Source organism: Coturnix japonica, unplaced genomic scaffold (genome assembly GCF_054131305.1).
Source record: "Coturnix japonica strain WE unplaced genomic scaffold, WE-NBRP24 Scf046, whole genome shotgun sequence".
Classification (NCBI taxonomy): Eukaryota; Metazoa; Chordata; class Aves; order Galliformes; family Phasianidae; genus Coturnix; species Coturnix japonica.
In genome coordinates this window covers 1,582,892-1,606,813 of record NW_028188949.1, presented here as the reverse complement: position 1 = coordinate 1,606,813, position 23,922 = coordinate 1,582,892, and the positions used below count along the sequence as shown (strand labels likewise).

General features: G+C 41.3%; 1 protein-coding gene across 1 annotated transcript in view; it reads right to left on the bottom strand.

The window, feature by feature from the left end:
* The window catches only part of LOC146752345 (cytosolic carboxypeptidase 4-like), a 93,869-nt gene extending 70,166 nt beyond the window's left edge, over nt 1-23,703 (bottom strand). The window contains exon 1 of the mRNA XM_085532025.1: nt 23,504-23,703. Coding sequence (XP_085388151.1) covers nt 23,504-23,661 — 158 coding nt within the window. The 5' untranslated portion in view covers nt 23,662-23,703. The remainder of the gene's footprint in view (nt 1-23,503) is intronic.
* Between the last annotated feature and the right edge of the window lie 219 nt (nt 23,704-23,922).

The window sequence follows — 23,922 nt, the reverse complement described above, 5'->3', positions numbered from 1 at the left end:
CTCAGGTTCTGATCAAAAGCTGAAATAACTCACGACATAGCAAAGGGCAGCACAGTAAGCTCTCTCATTTAGACATGGAGAAAAGGGTACAAGATAAGAACACTAATAGGACCACTGGATCATTATAGCTCTTCTACTTCAAAGGTCCATGTTTAAAAGCTGATACAGTGCCACTAAACAACATGTGTCTGCTGGCTGCTCTACATGCTCAGTCACTAAACAAGGAGTAGGACCATACTGTCTACCTTTACTTAAGTTAACGACCGAGCACTACAGTTTTCTTCTCTCTAATACGAGAAACAGTTTTCATCACCTCATGGGTAAAGCAGGGTTTGCCCATGATTCTATGTTTTAATTCTTGATGGACCTTCCAGACCTAACAGGTGAATAACAGTACTGATTTATTGCTAAGTGCATCATACAGGGCAATACTACTTATGCCACGAAGGAGAAATTGTGCTAAGCACCAACTTTAAACCAAAAGAGCTTCAAAACTGCCTTCTAAAGACCAATATTTCATCACTGCAAAGAAACAACCTTAGACGCAACTTCCAACCATATTTTTCAGTGGAGGGCATCCATAGCATTTCTATCCACAGAATGACATGGAAGGGAAGTACAGGGGAATAAAATTCTCTGTTTGAAGATGGATTTGAAACAGAAACATGCCATGTGCTTAGAATCATAAATAGAGGCAGGAAGGCTAACGAGGCTCTGGAATATTTCTGATGTTATCTGATAGTGTTTTTCTTTTCTGAATTTCTCCAGGACTCCTTGTACTTTGAGCTATCCCGCCCCTCTCAGACCCAGGAGAGATTAAAGACTCAGCTGCATAACATTTAATCAATACCGATAAGCTCATAGAAATATCCTCTACAAAAATCAATGTGCAAATTCAAGTAGGCCATTCTGATCAACTGGAATAAATGTTGCAAATTATTTTGACCGTGGCTGTAAAAACACTGAGGAATAAACACCAACAAAGGAAAGACCTTAAGATCTAAGTTATCTTTCTCCTATATATATAAACAACGTAGTTCAGCTGTTACTGTTTGAATTTAGGTAAATTAGTGCTTTCTCAGCTTCTTATCTTTATAGTGTATTTGTAAGCAAAGTCATTGATTGCCTGAAGCAGAAGACCTAGAAAAAAACTTCAGCCTTCCACCTTTCTTGAACAACTTAATTCCAAATATATATAATTAATAGTGCTATATAGTGCTGTGAAATGCTAAATATCTTTAATTCTTCTTAAGGTGTAACACTTTTTTAACCTCCTCACAGTCTGAGCAGCAGTTCCTTAGTGGTGGATAGCGTGATAGACGCTTATCTCTAGCCCTGAGTGCTGCAAAATACCAGGAACAGAAAGCTAACAGAGATAGCAACAAGGTAAAAAGAAAGAGGAAGAACTAGGCCTTATAGAGCTCGTTTCTCACACAGCAAATCTGTTGGCCCCAAAATTATGCTCATTGAGTGGCAGCACTGAATGTATTTCTCATGGTATGACTCCACAGCTGCAAAATCCCAGCTGCAATTAAGGAACTGCGGGGCTGGATGTTCCATCATTTTTATATGTGCAGGCACTCCAGCGGTGGCTGTGGCAGGCTGCAGCTGCCTGCTCTCAGCCCCCAGCTGCTGCCTCGCAAAAAAGGCAGTAACTGCAATTGTGTGCAAACGTTAGGAAAACACAAATTTTGTGGGTGTTGGAATGGTTCAAAATTGCTGAGCATTATTTCATTCTAGCGCTTCCCAGCTCAGTCAGGTGAATAGGACTTGCTTGGAAGATATCACAAGAACGTGGTTTTACGCCACTGGAAGAGGTGATGAGGTGACCTCCTAAGCATAATGGTTTCAAACAGAAAGATAATAGCTGAATTTCAGAGTAGACACATCTCAGAGGAAATCCTCATGACTCCAACTTTGAGCAAGTTTCCAATGATTACAGAACAAGCAGGTGCCTTTTTCTCTTGTTTATCTGTTAGGGTTTTCCTGTCTATGTGGCATTGAGTACTGATTGCTGTCTAAAAGAGTAGCTGTGTTGGATGGTTCACAGATACTAGGGACAAATTAACAGCCTGACAGTTACATGCAAAAGTACAGACTTATGTCTTCTTCCTCAATATTATGTCATACTTGATGAGAAATACTTCTGAATATACCCTTTAGGGTGCATGCACCTCCTTCATCTAGCTTACGTCTAAGATAATTCCATCTGAAGATGCTGGCAAAGGTGGAAGAAGCTAAGATACTTTTGCATGATCACATATTCAATAGCTTTGCTTCACTGTGGCATCTGGCTGAGCCCTTCCCAACTCTCCCATACTTTCCCTTCACTAAGTCCATCGGTGGTTCAGATACATTGCCATTTTGAGTTCAGGGAAATGATTTAGCAGAGGGTTGTTAGAAGAACTGAAGCACTGCCATTGCTTCAAATAACATTCCTGCTGAGGTCATAGATGTGACTGAAAGTTGGCAAAGGGAAGAGCAAGGAGAAGAACCCTTGAGGCACTCGAAGCAATGATACCACTGACAAGCTCTCTGAAGAGAGAGCTTTGCTGCAGCAGTAATATGGGAGATGCCATTTGAACAAAGGAATAATAGAAATCAGTACAGTCAAATCATGTGTCTTTTAAGTTGTAGTTTAGTCAACTACGTTTTCAGAGTATTATTTACACGCACATCCCAGGATTTCATCAAATGCAAAGTATATCCACTGATTGAATGGCCACAATCCCTTAATGGCAATCAAAGAAGAGAGATGTTTGAATTTTAGTTTCTTACTGATTTATTATTATTATCTAGCTCTCTGCTTGCAACTGCAAATATCCCTTTGCTGCTCCATTAACCTGATCACTTATCTATGTTTCAAACTACACTCAGAATGTCCACACAGAAAATATCCACACTACATTTGGAGAAGATGTGCCTTGCATTTATGCATGAGATCATGGGCTACATTTTAATGGATACTTAACCTGGGCTAAAAATCAGCTAGCACTGTAAGGAAGGACTCTGGTCACATCCCACCAAGTACTGAATACCAGTAGATGACTCATGCACAACCAAAACCATAGTGCCATAGAGTGGAAGGGTCAGTTCATCTGCCATTTACCCTGAGTCAAAAAAGCATCAGCACAAACAAAAAATGGAGCAGGGAAACTCACCCCAGGCTTGGGCTAAGCCAGATTATCAGAGAAGGTTTCCTGAACAGCAAATATATATCCTCTAATATCCTCTAACAGAGCACACTTGTGTACACATCAGGTCCTAGCAAAAGTTGGAATGGCAAGAAAGCATCGGTACATCCCTCATTTCTGTTGTTCCCAAAGGAAATGGTCCCTTATCATCACTATCCTCACATACACAACATTTGCTACTTGATTTTAGCAGTGATGAAGTTTTTGTTTTATCTGCTAGCAGTTGTTTCAGCCAGATGTTTCACTGAGAGATTCTGACTGGTTGACAAATAAAGTTTACAGTTTCTTAAGGAAGATAAAAAAGGAAATGGGGGAATTTACACACCACAATTGGGTTACACTACCAGTAACGCTACCAGCCTGCAAACTAATTTCACTTACTACAGCAGAGCAATGGTAGATCTACAGCAGAATGCAGGGGAAGCAGAATGCAACCATAAGCCACTGCCCCTTTATTGATCAATTTCCCCATCATGCTGATGGCACTAGAGATGCTTCACAGAATGCGACTCAAAAGGCCATCAGTTGGTTTTCCTTAATCATTTCCTGTAACAACGCAAACAAGAAAGTTCACCAACTCAGTATCTTCCTATTTTGTCTGATTTTCCAGCAGAACACGCATTTCCAGTACATTTGTAGGCTCAGAATCTGCCAAAGATATCACTGTTGTCATTCAATGCATTATGGTGCATGTTAAAAGAAGTGATTTCTATTAATAAGAGGAGCAAATGAAAATAAATTACTTAGAGCCAAGTCGTAGAGATTCTTATTCCTTCAGTTTCTGGATATAAGATGATCTCAGTAAACAGATCAAAAATGTCATTCTCCCTTACCACTCATAGCCATTATAACGACTGCCCAGAGCTCCATATTGACACTCAGTGTCGCCTATTGAATATGACTGTAGCAAATGTCAACTTTTGTCCTGTTAGAGTACAACTGTCATGTGATAGATAGAGCTGCCTGTCAATTCCTCACTGTGCTTTTCTACCTTCCTTTCAACTTCCATTACATTGTACGTTTTTAAAGAAAAGATGCCTTCTTTCCAACAACAATAACCATCTTCAGTACACTTCAAAGCCACAGTGAAGAAACGCTTATGGACAGTGAAAAGTATTGCTCAAAGAGAAGCCTCACATTTAGGGGGTTGATCCATCAATGACCTTCAAACACCTGGATGTACCACAGATAGGACACACATCATTCTACATAAACACAATCATCTCTTTCTTAAATGTGCCCCATTAAGAAATATAACCGAAAAATATATGGAAACAATTCATCTTCCCTACCAGACGTTTATCTTTTTAACCACCAGATAGGACTGTATATGAAAAGCAACTTCCTTCTCAAATCCCTACTGGAAGCAATAGGAACACTGCGTTACAATCAGCTCCACACAGGCAAATGTTTTATTCATATCGCACGACTGGAAGAAAAAATAGAAAGAAAGAGGGGAAAAAAAAAAGGCATATACTGGTTAATTTTATCTAAATAAACCCCACAGTGTGGCTTTTAAATGATATCAAGATCTTTTCCTACCCCACTGAGGTACGTTTTACCTATTTGGGATGAGTGGCATCAAATGCAGTTGCCAAGAGTGAAACCCCACAGCTCTTTACAGTAAGTCATGGAATCCAGAGGCCTTTCCACACATCCTGCAGATAAATGGATTATTTAACGTGATTTTTCAAACAAGCGATCAAACCCAATCCCACTTCACTTAACCAAATGAGTTTCAAGGAGGAGAAACAAAGAAATCTACTGCCGTTTTCAAGACTGACAGTTTCTCTTCTCTTCTAGTTCTTCCTCCCACCACCACCTGTTTTGCACAACATGTTACTAATATCGTAATCACTGAATTATTAGACAGAGAATTTACAAGCACCACTTGTTTTTTCCTTGCTGATGAAGGGAAACTGCCACAGCAATGAAAACTACAGATTATATCTTCTAAACTCGGGTCTGAGGAGAGCATAAGCTACACTAACGATTTCTGAACACTAATAACAAAACCACTTAACGCTCTCTATTATTTAATATAAAACAGTCCTACATAAGTAATAGGGAAAATATTGTAACAGAATAGGCCAATGGGGAACAAAGCTACTCAAGAAATACGATACAGTCCATTGCATTGAATAGGAATGAAGATGAATTATTTTCCAAATATTAAAGAACTACTAGGACAGAGATTCTATAGTTGACAGCATGGATGGATTCCATAGAGATAAAACTGTGACCATAGGCCAATATCGAGCTATATTTGGCAAAGAACAAAGTAAAGGGTTGGAAAGAGTTCTGGACAGTACCTACCAGTAACGACATGTGATGCTTCAATAATCTCAGTGGATTAGCAAAACAAAAAATGAGTGAAAAAGGAAGAGCAGGAAAGCAGCACACAAAGGGCAGAAGCTGAAGTGCAAACAGAAAGAAAGACTTCTGCTAAGAAATAAAAGACAAAAATAAAAGAGACTCTGAACTGCAAAGAAATTGGGATTTCACTCCCTTTGGGGGCACCTCAAGGAAAGAAAATGTATGCTGAGATAGTGAAGAAAACGATCAAAGATAGGGTAAATATTTACGTTTCTATTCACATAACTGAGAAGGTATAAATCATAAGAAAAACCAACAGCTTGGACCTTGGGGGATTTCTCAGTGCTGTTTTGTTTACACATAGAGAGCCAGCACTTTGCTTAGAGCTTCTTCCATCAGCTTCACTGCAGGGTTAAAAACAAGGAATCGGGTCTTTCAGTGGAAAAGATATTCACACTGCACTCCTATGGCTGTGAAGTTTCTGCAGCATGGTGGTTCTGGCTTAAAGTTCATGCTGTAAATCCAAGTAGTGCCACATGCTTATCCGAGTACAATCCAAGAGAAAATGCCAGACAAACTCTCGTTCACCTCAAAGCCCCAGAAAGATAAGAAAAACAGCACACACTTGTCCTTTGACAATACTTCTTTCTCTGTCTTCTGCAAAGTGACACAAATATTGAAAAGAATCTCATTTTCAGTATGCTCCTTGCTACCAAGTATTCTAACACAATTTATGGACTATAATTATAACTCAGGCAGTGAAACATCCAACTACTGAAGACAACAGCTGGTCTCAAATTCATGGCTAACAATACAACCTTATCAGCCCAAAAAAAGCAATTACAGACTACAGGACCTTTAAACCAGAAAAAAAAAAATGAAAATCAAAGACCATGGCAGATAAAGGCAGTGTCAGTTTCCAGCCTGGGCTGCCAGCCAATCATTTCTGATTGTAAACCTTTGACAACCTGCTCTGCCAGGTTATAAGATACTGGGATCACTCGCCTATTACTGAAGTGCAGTTAAAACATTCAAACGTGACAACAGTAACAGCTCTACATCATGGTGAAAAGGAACTGAGTTTCAAATGATTGAACCAATGCTAATACTGCAAGGAAGGGAACAGCAGCAATGCCTGATACATTATCAAGCATCACTGCCCTTTCTAACAAGGTTTACCTGGTTACAGGTAATAACCGTAAACAGTGATTGCCAGTAGTAGCACGGACCGTAAGTTCTGAAACAGAAGATGCTAAGTGACAGTCCTGCCATCTCCTCTTCTGTGAACCCAATGCATTGGGGCTCAGAACTCTGTGCATCTGAGATGTCAAAGAATTCAATGCCTGGGTCAGAAGAGCACAGTATGTGTTTCACCTGGACTAAACCCTCTCAGATCCGCTCTGGATTTCATTTTTTTAACCTGCTTTATCTTAAATATATAAACTGAAAATCTAATACAACGCTTGCGTGCTGCTGACACCTCAGTGAGTATGAAAGCTAAAGGAACATGGATGGACAGGTGCATGGAGGGTGATGCTCTGCCTCACTCCATGAACTGATTGCCATGGCTGTACATTCTATATGAAACTGAATTTAACATTTCTCCCTGCTTTGCTTGTTCATCTTTTCTCCCAGCTTGATTTTTCTTACTCTTAGGATTTCTTACCCCTTGCTCTACCGTTCCAAGCACTTCTTTTCTCTGTACTCAGCCAGGTCTTCCTCACTGTGACTTCAGCTGTATGCATTAGCAAAATCGGCTGCTTTGATTAGAAACACAGGAGTGGAAGGTAGATAATAGCCCGGTTCTCTACACCTGATCTCCCAGTGAGGGGTCACTGATAGGGGTCAACAGCTGAAATAAGCGTCTCATCACATGAAGAGTTGGTGAAGAAAAAGCTGTACTGTCAAATAAAACAGAGCACAGCAGTGCTAGGAGTTGGAGGGGGTGAAGTTATCTATATATTTAGGCTGGTTTGTGTTTTGCAGATTTTGTTCTGAAGAAGCAGAGCTTTCAGCTCAACAGCAACAGAGCCTGAAGTCCTGTATTTAACTACAGGGCAGAGTCAACTGAGGAAGTTGCAACTCCATCCTCTCAGGAAACAGGCTTGTTAGAGGAGCTATGGAAGGAGCCACTCTGCTACCAAGCCTGCTCCCAAGGAAGCACCGCTCTCATCTTCTAAACAATACGGCTGTGACAATAATCCTGAAGGATTGTTTTTTAAGGCCAGTTCACTGATGGGCTCTGATTAAATTATCTCCAGAGTGATCCATCTGTTGATTGACACTTTTAAAATACCGACCGTCCCAGATCATTTGACACTGGCTACTGATGAATCATCAAGTTAAAGCCTTTACTTTAAATACTACTGTTACGAATGAAATGTCAAATAGTGACATTTGATATTCTGCACCAATTACTACCGCTCATGTGGGCACATAAACACCACTTAAGCGGAGTCAAAATCAGGCTATTAGGGTGCAGGGATCAAAAGAGACAGACTACTTGTCTTGTCTGGGTTTATAGACTACATAGCTATTGAGGGTCCATTAATCAAGCAGGGAAAAAAACAGCTATTATGGGTACTGCAAAAAGAGATGGTCTAAAGGAGGTTGAAAAGGATGAGTGCCTGTGCCGTGCCATACATTCCTCGCTTCTCTTGAACAGCCCCCAGTTCGTGCGTCATTCTGACATAGATTATACAAACAAGGAGGCACTGTTGGGTTAAGGGTGATGAGAGAGAGGAAAATGTTGACAGACTCTCCACCAGTGTGAGGCACAGAGCTGTGAAAGCCTGCTCTGATTCTTAACTTGTATGGTCAAGAAGGGTGGAAGGCGCCTTACAGAGGATATTTCTGTATCAGGTCACGAGAGACAAAGTCTTGTTCTGTCAGCAGTACTTTTTATCCCTTGTATTTATAAGGGCAACAGTACTTACATGTCTCCTGCATATAGGAAAGCGCAGATCACAACTTTTACTCCACTGCATTTCAGAGTCAAAGCAGTCAACAGAGGTTAAAAAAACGCAATAAGAGAACTCTGGGGATTTATTAGCAGCCAGAATCATGCCATCAGTCCAGAACTTGATAATAAATAGCTTTCTTTTTTTTTCCTAAGAAAGCTTAGCTTCTCAACACTGAAAACTTGGTGGGTTTTTGAAGCCTTCTGAATACGTGAGCGAGCTTTGAGAAAGCTTCTTTTGAAGGTAGGGCTCATCCTTGACACAAATGTACAGTGGGGATACCTCAGATATTTGAATTAAATTTGACTTGAAAATTCTGAACTCAAAGCTCCAGAGTCATCAATTCCCACGCAAACATGTACTTGCCAGCTTTCTTATTTTCTCTGGAGCATACCACTGACCCTATTACAGCATCCCCCAGTTGTACGTGCAGCTACTTCTCTTTTCAATGAGACCGTGTTCAGAGGAAGCCAGCATGATGGATAATAGAAGTCCTTTGACATACTGTGTCATTTATCACATAACAGCCTCAATCCTCCTAACAGGGCCTTCTCCATATGTCACTGTCAGCTCTTGTGCCACCCCAATGCATCAAAAAGAAAAGTTTGAATATGAAGCATTGTAATTCCTAAGTCACAGCTCATTGCAGCTTTCCAGACATGAAGAACCATTCTATCTATCTGCCAGCTTGTTTGTTTAATTTTCACTCTGTCTCACACATGTGAGAAATTAAGCCTTCAGTGTAGAAGAAAACCAGAAAAATGTCAGGTCTGGCAGAAAAGAGGAAGATAAAAATCTCCAGTTCCATCAGGAATCCAATGTGACATTTTAAAGTGTAAAAAGAGCAGCCTATGAGCATCAGGTATTAGAAAAATACTGGCAGATCTAAAGAATTCCTTCTCCTTTCCAACCCAGGAAAGAGGTTCTCTAATGGGCTGATGCGAAACTAGAAAGCTTAAAGCAATGCAGATAAGCTCCTGAACTCGGCTGCTTAATGGAGGCATATCTCAGCTCTTCAAGGGCAAGGAATGGAGTTAAAACACCCAGGAAAGCCTCTAGAGATTACCCAGTAGGCCCTGTTTTGGGCTACCTACAGTAATCAGAAATCACTCTATAATGAAAAATTTCACTGAGTCAGTTCCCAGGTGATTTGTGAAAACATAAGAGGAGACTGGAGCCACTGCTGGGGCCTCAGCTCTGCTCTCTGTAACACTCACATACATTCATCACTCTTTGCGCTCCCTCTCAAGTGTTAAGAGATGACAATCAGACCATGATCCATCCAGGCTCTTTTGCCATTAGTCTGTAGGAATGCAGCCCCATCTCGGTACTGGCTGCATTCACTGACAGTATCATGTTTGTGCTACCCAAGCACAGACTCTCCATAGCATTCAAGAAGATGAGGGCTTCCTTTCAGATCTTCTCTATTTCATTTTCTTTCAGCAACACACAGAACTGGTCCAAGCTTGCATGAACCATTTCACAGACTCATTTTGTACTCGTTAGCATTTCCTGGGTTAGAAAAAGCTCCATCTTACTTTCAGTGATTCAGAACCTCTCAGTGTGAATGGTCTTCAATTCCAAGAATTAAGATGCCATTTGGAATCACAAGTGATTTTAAAATATGATTTGCCACTTCATTAGGTTATTGTTGTGCAGTCTATGTAAATTTCCATTTCATTAAAAAATTTTCAAAAGAATCACAGGCAAATTACAGCTCGAAAATTAGTCAGTAAAACTTCATTAAGCCAACCCTTAATAGGATTATTAATGTGAAAGAACCAAAGATTAATTTCTTCCTCAATGAACATTAACTGACAAAATTCTTACCCTTTGTGGCACTCACAATGCTGCTCTCATGTCTTGATGCCTACTCTAACAGTAGAATCATGGAAGGTATATTAAACAACAGTGTATATTATTATGCTACAATGGATCATAAGTCAGCTGACTCAAAGGTTCCAAATTTCATTGCAAATTTCAGTATCCTCAAGGTTTTGGGGCAGCAACTTAGCATCAGCTCGAACTGTTCTTTTCATCAACTGATCTGATCTTTTCATCCCCCTTATTAAGTATTCACAGTAGATAACTTTATGTGGAGACATTAAAGTTGTGATACAGCAGAGTCTAGCAAGCCCCCAGGAAGCCCATAGGCCAAGTCACTAATAAGCCCTTCAAAGGCCTTCATCCCCCTGTAAGCAGTTTTTTCTCTGAAGCTTCCAGGATGGAGCTCTGAACCAACAATATCAATTCTGTATTCCCATGTATTTCACAGTTCGGTACACAGACAGACTTTTTTTGTGTGGGTATGAAGGGAAAGAAGATAAAAGAAGGATAAATCAGCTAGGGGCAAGTCTTGGTCACTACTCAACCACAAGGCAAAGCAGGGATGAATTCCAACTCACCATGAGAGTATCCTAAATAAGAGTTAGATGGAAATACGAGCTTATGCTACAGGAACAATTAAAGGAGTCAGTCACTAGGAAAAGGAAAACACTGCTGTACTGCTGCTTTGTAGCCACCAGCTCACATTCTTCAGATTACAGCAGAAATATCAAGAGAGGGAAAAAAAAACCTGATAAATCAATACGAGTTTATTACCAAATACAGCAAAATGCTGACAGTACAGCACACAAAACGTATGCTTATTTTCATGCCTAATTTGCACAAGCTCATTCCCAAAGGATGATCATAATATTCAAAAGTGAGAGCACAAATGGCCATTTAAATGCCTAAACCCCAACTTAACTAATTGCATATAAAAACGTATACGTAACCTCCAAGCAAAACTGCAGCCTTTCAATCCTGATAGCCTGTGTCAAAATGGTCTCCATTACTCTATGGCTGCATACACATTTACACACAAAGAACGCTTCTTGGCAAACCTCAAAGCAAACTCCTTATTTAAGCTCACATCAGGCTTAAGCAAGAAACCATGCCCTGCAGGTAGTTTGTGGAGACATAGTGCTTGGTAGACACATGCTGTTTAGGGACCAGCCATTCCACTTGAGATCATGCAAGTACAATTGTGGTTTCAGAGCTGCCAGGTGTTTCTCAAAGATGGATAAAATGCTGGGGGAAAACAAAAACAGAATACGGACACTGTCTGATTGCATCTAAGGGATTTCTTTCAGTCACTCTGTAGCTCACAATAACTGCTGCACACCCAGTTGCTGTGACTTTTGCCCGATGGCTTAAATCCAGCAACGTCCTGTATTCATAGGCAACAGGTTCAGAGGTTATAAAGAACTACTCTGTAGCAGCCCAAAGGTAGCACACTAAGCAATGCCTGACATTAAAGTACATACAGTTTTGTTATGGCTCTTTGACACCCTTTGGGACAAAAGATATAAGAAATAAATTGCTGTCATAGCAGTACACACAGTCAGAATTGACACATGGCAACAAAAAAAAGGGAAAGGCACGAACACTGGCCAAACCAGTTCATTATAAGTAACAGCCCCGAGCTGGGCTTTTGTTTCTGTAAGAAACCACATAATGGAAAGATAGACTTGATTCTGATTATTTCTGCTTACAGCAACAGAGACTTTTTCTTAACATTCTCCTTTTTATTTAGATTCCCAGTTGTATTAGTATTATGAGTTGGGAGGCTCAAAGCCACTGCCTCTGAACAGACTACATGCTTGATGAGATCCTGTGCTGCTCGAATCAGTCTAAAGATAGACAGAGAACTAGAACAGTTCAAGGGTGCCCTCACCTGCACATCACAGAAAGAGACAAATTACAGCTAATTCAGTTAGTGCAGTTCTTTGGTGCTCTTCACTTGAAAACTAGCACACACACAAAAACATGCAATGCATCACCCAGGCATGGAGGTCTTCCAAAGCAAGCTTTCTTCCCTGACATGTTTTGGAGGGGGTGGGGAACAGTCACCCCTCTGCTGCCTTCAGCAGTGAGCTTTCTACACTGAATGTTAATATATGTTTATAGTGAGACACTAAACAGGTCAACTAGAAAGAGGTTTGGGTATTCCTTGCAAATGGTTTAACCCACAGAGTATGGCCTGTCTTTCCAGCCTTGACTCCCCAGATGTCTCAGCCTAAATCCAAGGAGCTTACCTTGAATCACCTAAAAAAGTTCAAATAAAATGTAACAGCCATAATCTCCTATAACTCTTGACTTCACTTTCAGGCTCTGCTTTACAGCTCTGCTACCACAAATATAATCCAGAACTGCTTTGCTTAACATTACATCCACTGGAGCATAGAATTCACCGTGAGCTCAAATGTGGTACTAGAGATTTCTGTGACAGAATAACATCTATAAGGGACTTGGATGAAAGACCACCACGTTTTTTTCCACGTCACTGGAGCAAGGATTTAAAACCCCAATCATGCTCTGTAGAAGTGACAGACGAGTGCAATAAACTTCATTAATACCCAAACCTCTTTTCCTGCTTCTTCTCATTTTTAAGTGGTATTAAAATAGTTTATGATTGTTCAGCTGCTCTGCACTTTACATCCTCTTATGTGTCATAACCATTTGGGGGATGACAGAAAAATAGACACTTTTTTTTAAATCTTTTTTTTTTTTTTTTAATATAATTTAAAATTTTAATGTATATTTTAAATTACATTAAAAAAAAATACAAAAGCCTTTAAACTACCAGACAATGAATATGCAAAATGTTCCTCAAAGTTTACATTACTGTTATCATTGTTATCTACTGGTAGAAACGTCACAGACCAGAGATAGACCTGGGAAGCAAGTTTTGCTTTAGATGGTGCTCAGTGGGACCAGGTGCCCCTTAAATGGAGGATAGATTTTTTTTAATCAAAAGCTGAGCTTCTGAACATGTAGGGGAGAAAAATTAGAGATATGGGAGATAAAGAAACATTACCATCTGAGATGCCATGTGATATACATAGAAAGAACCCCTGTACTCACCCAGAACGTTGTCACTGCATAATAACTTTACAGGAGTAGGAGTAATAGGACTTCTTCAACTATAATAACTATACCTTAAGTACTTATCATTTTTGGAGACAAATCAAAGCGACCCAAAAGGTGGTTTAGGATCTAGACTGTATTGTCCACTACCACTTCCTCACTGTGCTCTACTTCCTCAAGCAAACAACGCAGAAGAGGCTCTATCGAATGTAATGGAATATTTAAGCACCTCGTACAGGGACACATCCACCTGTGGAATTTACAAGCCAGTTCTAACAGTACAAGGAAGAGTGGCTGAGCTCTGAACACAGCAAGATCTCTACAGCAACTTAATGCCAAAATAATCACTATTCCCATGCAATGAAGTATCACCGTGCTAATCTGAAGGTTCCTAACAGGATCACAACATCACCGAGCTGGGGTGTGTTCAAATACCAACTTCGTAGTTCTACAGTGCATACAGACACAAGGTCATCATTACTGAAGCCCCCTTTGCTGCCCATCTCACCCTCTTCTTTTTGTTTCATATTGTTTCCTCCAGCTCAAATTCTGGGCCAGATGACTTCAAAAAGCTCTTCATTTTTCTATCCCTTTAAGACTCCAACGCTTTACAGCATTAGAAGTGTGGCTGACTTTTTTTTCCCTGACTCCCAGCAGTGCTGTCTTTCAGGTCACAGGAGAGGTTTTGATTTCCCACTCTTTGTCATTCCAGCATCAACTTAATTTTCTGTTTTTCATTCTCTTGCTGCTTCCCTGGGACATGCAGCTGGTTTCAGAAATTAAGGTGACAATTTGCTCAAACTACTGGGGTAAAATTTGCCCGTGTAATTACCCTAATTGCATGTGCAATCATATGAACCATGTACACAGGTGAACTATTCAACCTCAGCTGGTCCTCTGTGGGTGCATTTTTGAACAAGCAATTTTGAAAATACAGGCTTCCAGATGAAGCTTATTTTTGTTGTTATGCCTCTTTGTCCCATTTTTTAAAACACCATTTTCCAATTGCCAGCCCATTTCTCCAACCCAAGGCAGTCACATATCTGCTCTCCTACCACTGTACTTTGCCAGCTGTTATTCAATTGAATCTGTTATTCAAATGAAACAGAGGGCAGGGAAGAGCGGAAAAGAAACACAGAAACAGAGATGTTAAAGAACAGTAGTAGCTAAAATACCGAGCTAACTAAACAGAGACATTTAAAAGCCAACACGCAGTAAGTCAGCTCTACCTTTGCATAACTAAGCTCCAAGTTTTTTTATTCATATGCTTTTAGAAAGAACTTCTGTGCATATATCACAAAAAATGATGTGTTTTAATACTTAAAAGGGACTGAATGGTCGTATAAAATTTGAAATGTCACTTGGAACTCCAGGGATGTCCAGTTTGCAGGGTGAAAGAAATACTGCTCGATTTATTACACAGTAATATATGAAGGTATATTATGAGAGACAATAATCTTCATTCCCAGGCAATTTCAGCTTTCCAGGTAGTGTGGATATTGCAGTAAAGTATTGGACATTCTTCATTGCATCTATAAAAGTGAAGTTTTTACAATTTCATTTTGTGGACTTTTTTCCCATCCCATGAATAACAACTCCAAGTCTGAATCTGTAGCTTCCAAAAGGCATTAACTTGGGTAAGATGAGTTGGTCTTGAGATAAGTGATCAAAACTAGCCCTTGCACTCATGACATGAGCTTCTACCCAGTACATTCAGCATTTATGTCGGTACTCCATGCCTACCACAACCAGGAATCAGATGCAAAATCCAAGTTCGTTAGTATCTGTGTGACATCTCATTGTAGTGTTTAACTATGGGGTGAACTGGGTTCAGGGTTTGCAGGTGCATCCTGACAATTTCAAGAAAGCATAAAGAAATCCCTCATCTTACAGCGTTCTCCAGTCCCTTCACTGATGATACTGAACCTCACAAATCTTCCCTGGGTGGCTGAAGAAGTCACGGCAGTGAGATTCTCCCCCCCATCCTAAGAAGAAACAGTGAAGGAAAGCAGTAACTACAAAAGCTTCCACCTCCATAAAGTACATCATGAGAAAATGGATTAGCCTTCACAACAGATCCATTAGCCAGCACCCCAGTATCCTCTTTGTTCTTGCCAATTCTAAAGCACGCTGTGCCAGTATTGGATCAGCTCCTAACAAGAGACAAGCTGGTCCTTGCCTGTCTGCACAGAGCCTAGCACAGGCACAATTGCTATGGGAATAATATATTAACAAATGGACTTAAATGAGCATAATAACAAACAAAAGATAGTCATACACACTCAAACTAATGCAAATAAGAATATAATTCAATCAACTCATTAACTTTACTAAAAGCTAGCTTTGTACATCAGCCTCCTGGCTCTTAGAACTGTCAAAGGAGCGCAGACATCTGATTATGAACTCCCGTTGTCAGTCAGGAGACTAGACATGAATGCTGAACAAAAATAATTCCTTTCTGAGCCCACGGAACATCGTGTTCATATCTAATATTCATGCTACCTTGAAAATACAAGGTAGTAGCCATATAAAATGGAATAATTTCTGAGGCTTAAAGCTGAATTGTTTAGTAGTCCAAGACATTAATATCACTGAGCTCATATCAAGTAATCTTCAAGTGCAGTGAAATTCCCAAGTGACCTTGACTAATCTGAACAGATTGGGTATGAAAGCATCGAGGGAGCTGCAGGCACCTCATGGGGGGAACCTTTACTGTTTCAGAGCAAACACTGTGCGTGCTTTTGGGACTGGAAGACCAAAGAAACAAGAGACAATGCATTTGGTCCCCCCTGTTCTTAAAATGACCATTAACTAATTCGTTTTTGTGGATGTTTAGACATGATACTGTTTTCTCCAAAGGCAAACAATAGTACAGCACTTCCATAGGATATTGACAAGCAAGAGAACAAGATCATAGACATTACATATTAAGAAACCCTTGGCCCTATCTATGCCAGACCTCCTCTGTGAGGTCTTTTTTGGTCTCTACCAAGGCATACAAACAGTGGCACAGCCCTCTGGGCAATTTACCAGAATCTAGCATTGTGTTGGCCTGTTATAATAACAGGCCTCTGGACTCTGGGACAAGCTCTTATAATTCAAGAGACTGAGCGTATTCTCCTGCCCGACCTCCTGAAAGCGCATGGAAAGTGCTGGAAAATAAAAGGAAAGGCAGCAAAGCACCCAAAGTCTCAGCTACTCAGCTTTCAGAAAACAGAAGCACCAAGCAATAAAACCAACTGCTGACATGAGACTGGTGCCGAGTCCCACAGACAACGATAGCAGACAGACTCCTATTTTAGAGACTTGACGAAACAATAAATTAGGTGAGGGTGTGTTAGAACAACAGCTGGTTGCTAATTAGTCGCAGCCCCCTCAGCAGGGTATCAATAAAGCAGCAAAGAACATCTCGAGTAAATTAAATTTTAAAAACCCCTACTGCAATCACTCCCCTGACAGACCCTTCCTTCATCTCCCTTCTCAGCTTTTTATTTATTGTAATTACTTTAGTAATAAGATTTGTTTCCTTGTTATTATATGTATTACTATGCAGGGCGGCAACAACAACAATAACAACAATAGCTAGGAAGAGTTATGTTGCTTATTTATCTCTGTGGCTGTTATTGGGCCACTGGGTGGATAGAGCAATGAGGAGGTGGGTGCCTGGGAAAAGCAGTAAATAGAAAAGAAAGCATATTCCTCAGGAGCAGAGACATATGGGGACATATTTACAAAGGAGGAAACACTGACAATGAGCGAATAGATCTAATAACTCAGGGGAGCCCAACAGCTCCAGCTGATAAAGGAAGGAATAAACAATACTGCATTAGAAGTGCTGTCAGGAGTCCTGGGGTGTAGCTGCGTGCCAACAGAGGTTTACCATAGGAGAGCCAAGGATGGACTGCCATGTTAGCACAGGGCAAAGGCTTTGTCTGAAATAGGGTCATCTCCCACAGCATACTGATGTACTGAGAAGAGTTTGGTGGAGGATCAGACTCTGGTTCTGGGTCCACCAAGGGAGAAGCTGCAAAGACTTAAAGAATCACATACCCATATTTTATCTTATGTTGTTCATGTACTAGCCAGATTTCATAGCATCATAGACTCATTAAGGTTGGAAAGACCATTTAGCCAAGCTATCAGCCCATCCCCACCATGCCCAGTGACATCCCTCAGCGCCACATCTCCACGGTTCCTGCACACCTCAAGGGACAGTGACTCCACCACCTCCCTGGGCAGCTGTTCCAACACACCACCATTCCTTCTAAAAAGAAATTTTGCCTAATATCCAACCTGAACCTACCCTGGTGCAAATTGAGGCCATTACCTCACATCCTATAGATCTAACCTTCCAAATCATGGGCTTCTGCTATAGGGAATCTGCTGAGACTATCAGGAACAATAAGGCTGCTTGCCTTGAAGAAGTATAAGTGGTCTTAGACCCTCTTCACTAGAACTAAAGAACAAGCACCCAAAATTCTCAGGACGGCCTGCTGAGAAGACCGTGATGGCCAACAAGAAGCACATTTTCACCAGTTATGCCTCACCACCAGTGCAAGATCACTGTCCTCTTTATGGGGACAGCTGAGGCAACACCAGAGGCAAGAGAGCAGCACTTAGATAAGAACCATCTACTGCACTCAAAGAAAGTTCACCCACAGTTCATAGCACTTCCCTGAGCCACATTCCAGATGCAGTACAAGCATTCCTCAGACATGGCATTTTCATCTGCTCTGAGGTCCCGAGTCAGCGCTTGCAAATAGACCACCTTATAACACAGAGCTCAGAGCACAGCCATTCTAAATGAGTAAGGACTGAATCTTATGCAAAAATGTTCTTCCACACGCATCTACCCAACTACCGTTGGCACCATCCTTAAAGAAATGCACGCATCACACATCAGCTAGTCTGGAGAGACCCCTTAAATTGTGCTTGCAAAGTGCATGGCATCCATTTAGATATGCAAGACTAGATTCTGAGAATTCAACTCCTCTTTAACCCTCTGATCAGAGAGAAGCAAACAAGAGAAGGGAAGGGAGAGTAGGAGGGATGTCTACAGCCACATGGCTTTGTGTGCCTCTACTTCAAGATTTAATCCTCAAGGATGCAGTTCTGGGTCATCAAGTGAGTCCTCAAGTGCGGCCCTTAGCTTGTTTGCTGTCTATGTCCAGCTCTGCCTCTGACTACGTGGAGAACAAAATGTCTCAGTGCAGGAGAGTGCACAATAATATAGGAGGAAATAGAAGTTATATACACAGATAATGCTTTTGGGTAGAAGAACTAGCTTGCTTCTGTTCTTCCTACAAGTATCCTTCAAAAAAAAAAGAAAAGAAAAAAAAAAAGGCCCTTGTTTCAAAAAGTAAGTGGGAAACATTAATAGTTAATAGTTTCCCTTCTGAGAGCATGCAATAGAAATGTGTTCTGAAAGGGCTTTCAGAGGACGTTTCTATCTCTCCATTTCTGTAATTGTCAGAGTTAAAGCTTTTCTCTGCTGGATTCCAGGGCGCAATAAACAAAGCCCTGTAAGTAAAACAGGATGGAACAAACAGCCTGACTAAAGTGAGAGTGAATATCAATAAAGAGAAACAAACAAAAAGCCCAGCTCACCTGCCTTACCTATAAGCAGCAGCAAAGCTTACTCAGCCTGTGTTGTGGGAAGGCAGGTGCAGAAGGGAACAGGGTGTTTTTAAACCAGATAAAGAATAGTCCATGGCTATAATCCAAAATGCAAATCAGGATTTCCTCTTCCTAACAGCTACTATGGTTACCCCATGCCTTCGAAGAAGTCACACTGCTTCCAAAAAAATTAATCTTCCTTTACCAAAATAGACTCACCGGCTCCCATCTCCACTGATTGGTTCAATTCATTTACAAAAACACATCAAGTTCCTCTCATTGAAAAGCTTCTTTGATTCAACAGTAGGGAAAGGAAAGCGAGAAAAGGGCAGACAGAAGGGAAGAAAGAGGAAACATGAAAGGGAGTAAAGAAAAAGGAAGAAGGTGGCAATGGAGGAGAGAGACATGAACTTGGAAGAGAGAGATTGGGCAGTTCAAGACCTGTGGATGCTCATAATAGACAGTGCATGGGCAGTCTGAAGATGAAATATTCTTTAAAACAAAAGCACTTATCTAGGAGTTCCACCTCTTGTTTGATCAATCATATCGCAAGGCCGAATCATTTTTAATTTAATACTTCTGGGAAGTGGGGGGGAAGCACTCATTAAACACGGGCACGGTTGGCAAGCACTGCGCGTTAGCATTTGGCACTATTTATTATTGCTGTTTATGGTGATATAAATTAGGTTATACTGATATAATTAATAACCCTAAATTCAGGGGTAATAAATAGCAATATTTATATGAAACTGCAGACTCTGAAGAAGTCCAGCCAAAAAAATCCCCACAAAATGCTGACTACCACGTTGTGACTGCTAACATACACATGGGAGCACCAGGTACGTGGGTGCAGAAGATATGCAGGTGTGAGCAGACACTGAGGAATGGCTGCATACACAAGCTGTTGACAGAAGGGTATGTAGCATGTGCACAGAGAAGACAGCCTAAAAGCAGGTCACAAGATGGTACACAACTGCATGGAGAAGTGTTGGTGCACAGGCAACTTGTTGCTCCACTGTGTGGTAATGAGCTTATGTGGAACAGTGTGAACAGCCAACAGTGCTGGGTATTTCTTTGTAACAGAACTGTTTGTGCTGTCATAAGCTTTTACAAGTTCCTTTCCTGACCCTGGTTTTAGTGGATGAATCAGAAGAACTAGATTGAAGAGAAAATGCTCCTGGTACACATATTTCACTCATTTCAAGCTGTGTGAAGGTTGTGGTGTGTCATTATTTCATCCTCCCAGGAAGAAAACTCAGGGGAAAGAAAAAAAAAGGAGGGGGAAATGCTCAAGGTCACATACTTCATCAACAGCAGAGCCAGGAACAAAGCACGGGTCTCTCACTCACCCAGTATAACTCAGCAGTTTCCTAATCAAAGTGCTGTGCTCCTTCATGGATTCTCCACCGCTGTGTAGAATGGAATTCCTTCTCTAGCTTTCCTGTTAATCCGTGATTTAATTTAAAAAGACGATAAAGGGATGAGAGAAAACAGTCAGCTGAACACCAACCAATACCTTGGGTTTTCACAGAACAGCCTTCGCAAGATAATCAGCCTACAAGGACACTTTCCCTTTAGTAATTTAATGCCTGTCACTTTGGACCATCTTATAGCACCGTTCTTGGAGATTAAGACTACTTTTACTTGTAAAGAAGAAAAAAAACACACAAATAACTATATCAGGTCAGACCATACATCTATCAGAGGCAGCATCCCATTTCCAGCAGTGGTCAAACACTACTGTGTGACAACACACAGGATGCACTTAATAAAAAGTAGTGTCTAACATTAAAATATATAGCCACTACCAGATCAGCTGAAATTTATTTGACAAACCCTACATCTGACTGCTATTCAGGACAGAGCAAAGGCTGCCCAGGGAGGTGGAGTCACCATCCATTGGAGACCTTAAAGAAACATGGAGATGTGGTACTTCAGGACACGGTTTACTGGGCAATACTGGTTGTAGGCGGACGGTTGGACCAGATGACAGACTTCTTTTCCAACCTTAATGATTCCATGAGAACAGTCGCACAGAACACAACTGCTCATCAGTACTCTCTGGATTGAACAAACTCAAATTATATGTGATATTGGGTAATGATTTTTATTTTTATGTGATGACAGCCTTACTCATACAGACATGCTTGCATCACCACTACCTTCATTTAGCATCAGCAACAGGACTCAACTCTCTCCATCACTGACAGACAGGAATAAATCCTCATAGTACTGACTGATGTGAAAGGGAGTGAAAGGGAAGGCTGTTTCCTAGCTCAGCCACACACAGTCAGAGCATAATCACATTACTGCCATCATATCTGTGACAGAGGAACATTCTCTGCATGCAACTTTCAGATCACATTAACCAAAGCAAATACCAAGGCCCTGATCGTCTTGTTGCTGCACAAGGCTCTCGAAGTGTGATTGCACGGTATCCTGCTGGGATGAGCACTCTTCCACTGAGCTGTGCCTGCAGCAGGGAGTCAGCTGGGGAAGGGGCACAGCTGGGCTGCTGGAAGAAATCCTTTGTAACCGTGCGATGGCATTCATCTTTGTGACGGGCAGGGAAGCATTATGCACACCCCAGCACACAGGACTGGGGAGGAGGGAGAGAGTGAGGAGCTTCAAAAGAACTGCCAACAGAAAAGAATTCAACCCTTTTTTAAATATAAAGATACCGAGGTAACGAGACTAGAGCAGGATTAATACCAGATAACAGAAGGATGGATGGGTAGTACAGAAGATGCACTTTCAAAGCATGAAGATTCGAAATGAGTGATGATTCAAAATAAACAGTGGATTTGACACATTCAGTCGTGATTGTAAATCTCAAGGCAAATAAGTGGCTTCCTGAAATGTGCTACAGAGACCTAAAAGTAAGTAGTATGGACCTGTTTACAGCTACTCAGTCAATAATGGCCTACAGACCCTTTTCCTGGAAAAAGAGCTTCCCTTTGTGGCAGTGATTTGAATGACAACAGAGTTTAATACAGCACTTAAACCTAGATGAAGTAGAACATTAATGGACAAAGAAACCTGCATGTGCTTCCACATGCAGCAAGGGACTAAAAGTCATCTCCAAAAAGCTGCCAATAAACTCTAGGCCAAGAAAAGAAGCTTTTCTTTCTGTGCAGGAACACCTCAGTCCACTGAAAAAGCACATGGGAAGAAGCAAGAGCAACAGAGCCATGGGAGGCCCCACAGCACAGCATTTAAATTGGAGCATGATGGAATGGTTCTCTCCCTTCCCCAGGCTTCATGCTTAGCTACAGAGCCATAGCCAAGTCCTTGGACCTCTGCTCCTATCCCACACCAAACTTTCCTACTCATCACCAGGTTGAACTACAGTGGAAGCTCCACACGTTCCTGTGTGATATGAGCTCAGACAGTACCCTTCATTCCAGGTGTCACCAAAAGCCACACTGTCCCTCCTGAGGACCCTTCCTCTGCTATGCTCACTCCTGACAGCTGGAGAAAAAAGGTCAGACATTCCCTCCAGCCCTCCATCTGCTGGAAACTTTAATTAAGCAGAGTGAAAGGAAAAACAGAAAGCCACAATCTTTCATTTTTGCTTCTGCTGTCTGGAAGAATCAAGGAAACATTTGGTGCCAGCAGAAGCTTCCAATACTCGGGGGCAGCATCCAGCTCCCCTGAACAGCCTAAACTACAACACACTCATGTCCTGGGGAGAACAGGAACACAAAAAACTATGCTCATAGTCGCAGACCAGAGGCTAAGAACACTCCAAGCTGCCCTCTGCTGAAGCCCAGACCACAACAGAAAGGAATTAGATTAGGACCAAATAAGCTCAAGATTTGCTTAAGGTCTTTACCCTGTTTCTTCAGCACCGGATCAGCACAACCTGACCTGAAACCAGATGAATGGTTGTAGTGATGATGTGGGTAGGAGCAATGTAAAGGCAGCTCTGAAGAATGCAAAAAGAAACTGGTATATTCATAAGCTCAGAAAGACTTGGAATCTCTTCAGAAGCATGTGGGAGGAAACAGAGTAAAGGAGATAGGAGAAGGAGGGAGTTTCATTATACGGAAACATTTCCATAAAGATACGAGCATTTAATAGATCCTTACATCTTTCCCCCATTCAGGTTATATAAAGCATTAATTAAAGCCAGTTATTCCCAGATATATCAGCTTGCAGATAAAGTTAGCCCTGCTGATTTGGCAGAATAGATAACTTTCCATTCAGCAAGTAAGATTCAGTTTGTCTGCTATCGCTAATACTTCACCCAGTCAGTTGGGACACCTTACGGCCCCACACAGTACAGAACCATGAATATCTGATGCACACGAGACAGCACACTGGGCTGTATCCAGGACTTACATTCTCCTTACAGGACTGATCACAGGATGAATAAAACACAAGGCAAAAGGCAACAGGAATTCTGGCCCAAAACACTGAAGACTAGGCCTGCTAAGTATACAGCAGTAAAGCCTGCAGGTAAACCCAGTGAAAATTCACAATAAGTATGTTACTACAACGCACTTGCCATTGATGACTCCATCAGGGTTGAGCATGGGGACAATCTTGAAAATGAAACATTTCCTCAGGAGATCAGCAATGGGATCACTGCTCACAAGGAACTCCAGGGTCCCCTTCATCACCCAGCTGGCGTTGCTTTCACCAGGATGAACACGGGCCATCAGAAAGACATAAGGACGACTGTCTGTAAAACAAAGCAAAGGCATGGAGATGTTATGCACAGAAGCTGCAGAGATACGATGCCAACTTTTTTTTTTAAGAGAGAATCTTACTAAACAGTTCATGGACAGAGCCTAATGAACCCCTGTTGCAAAGCAGACTAGCAATTTGGCAGAGAAAATTGTCTTGCTATCAGATACGTTATTTGCCATTCCCATGAAAAAGCACCCTCATTTGGCCTAGTTACACGTCTCCAAAAGCTC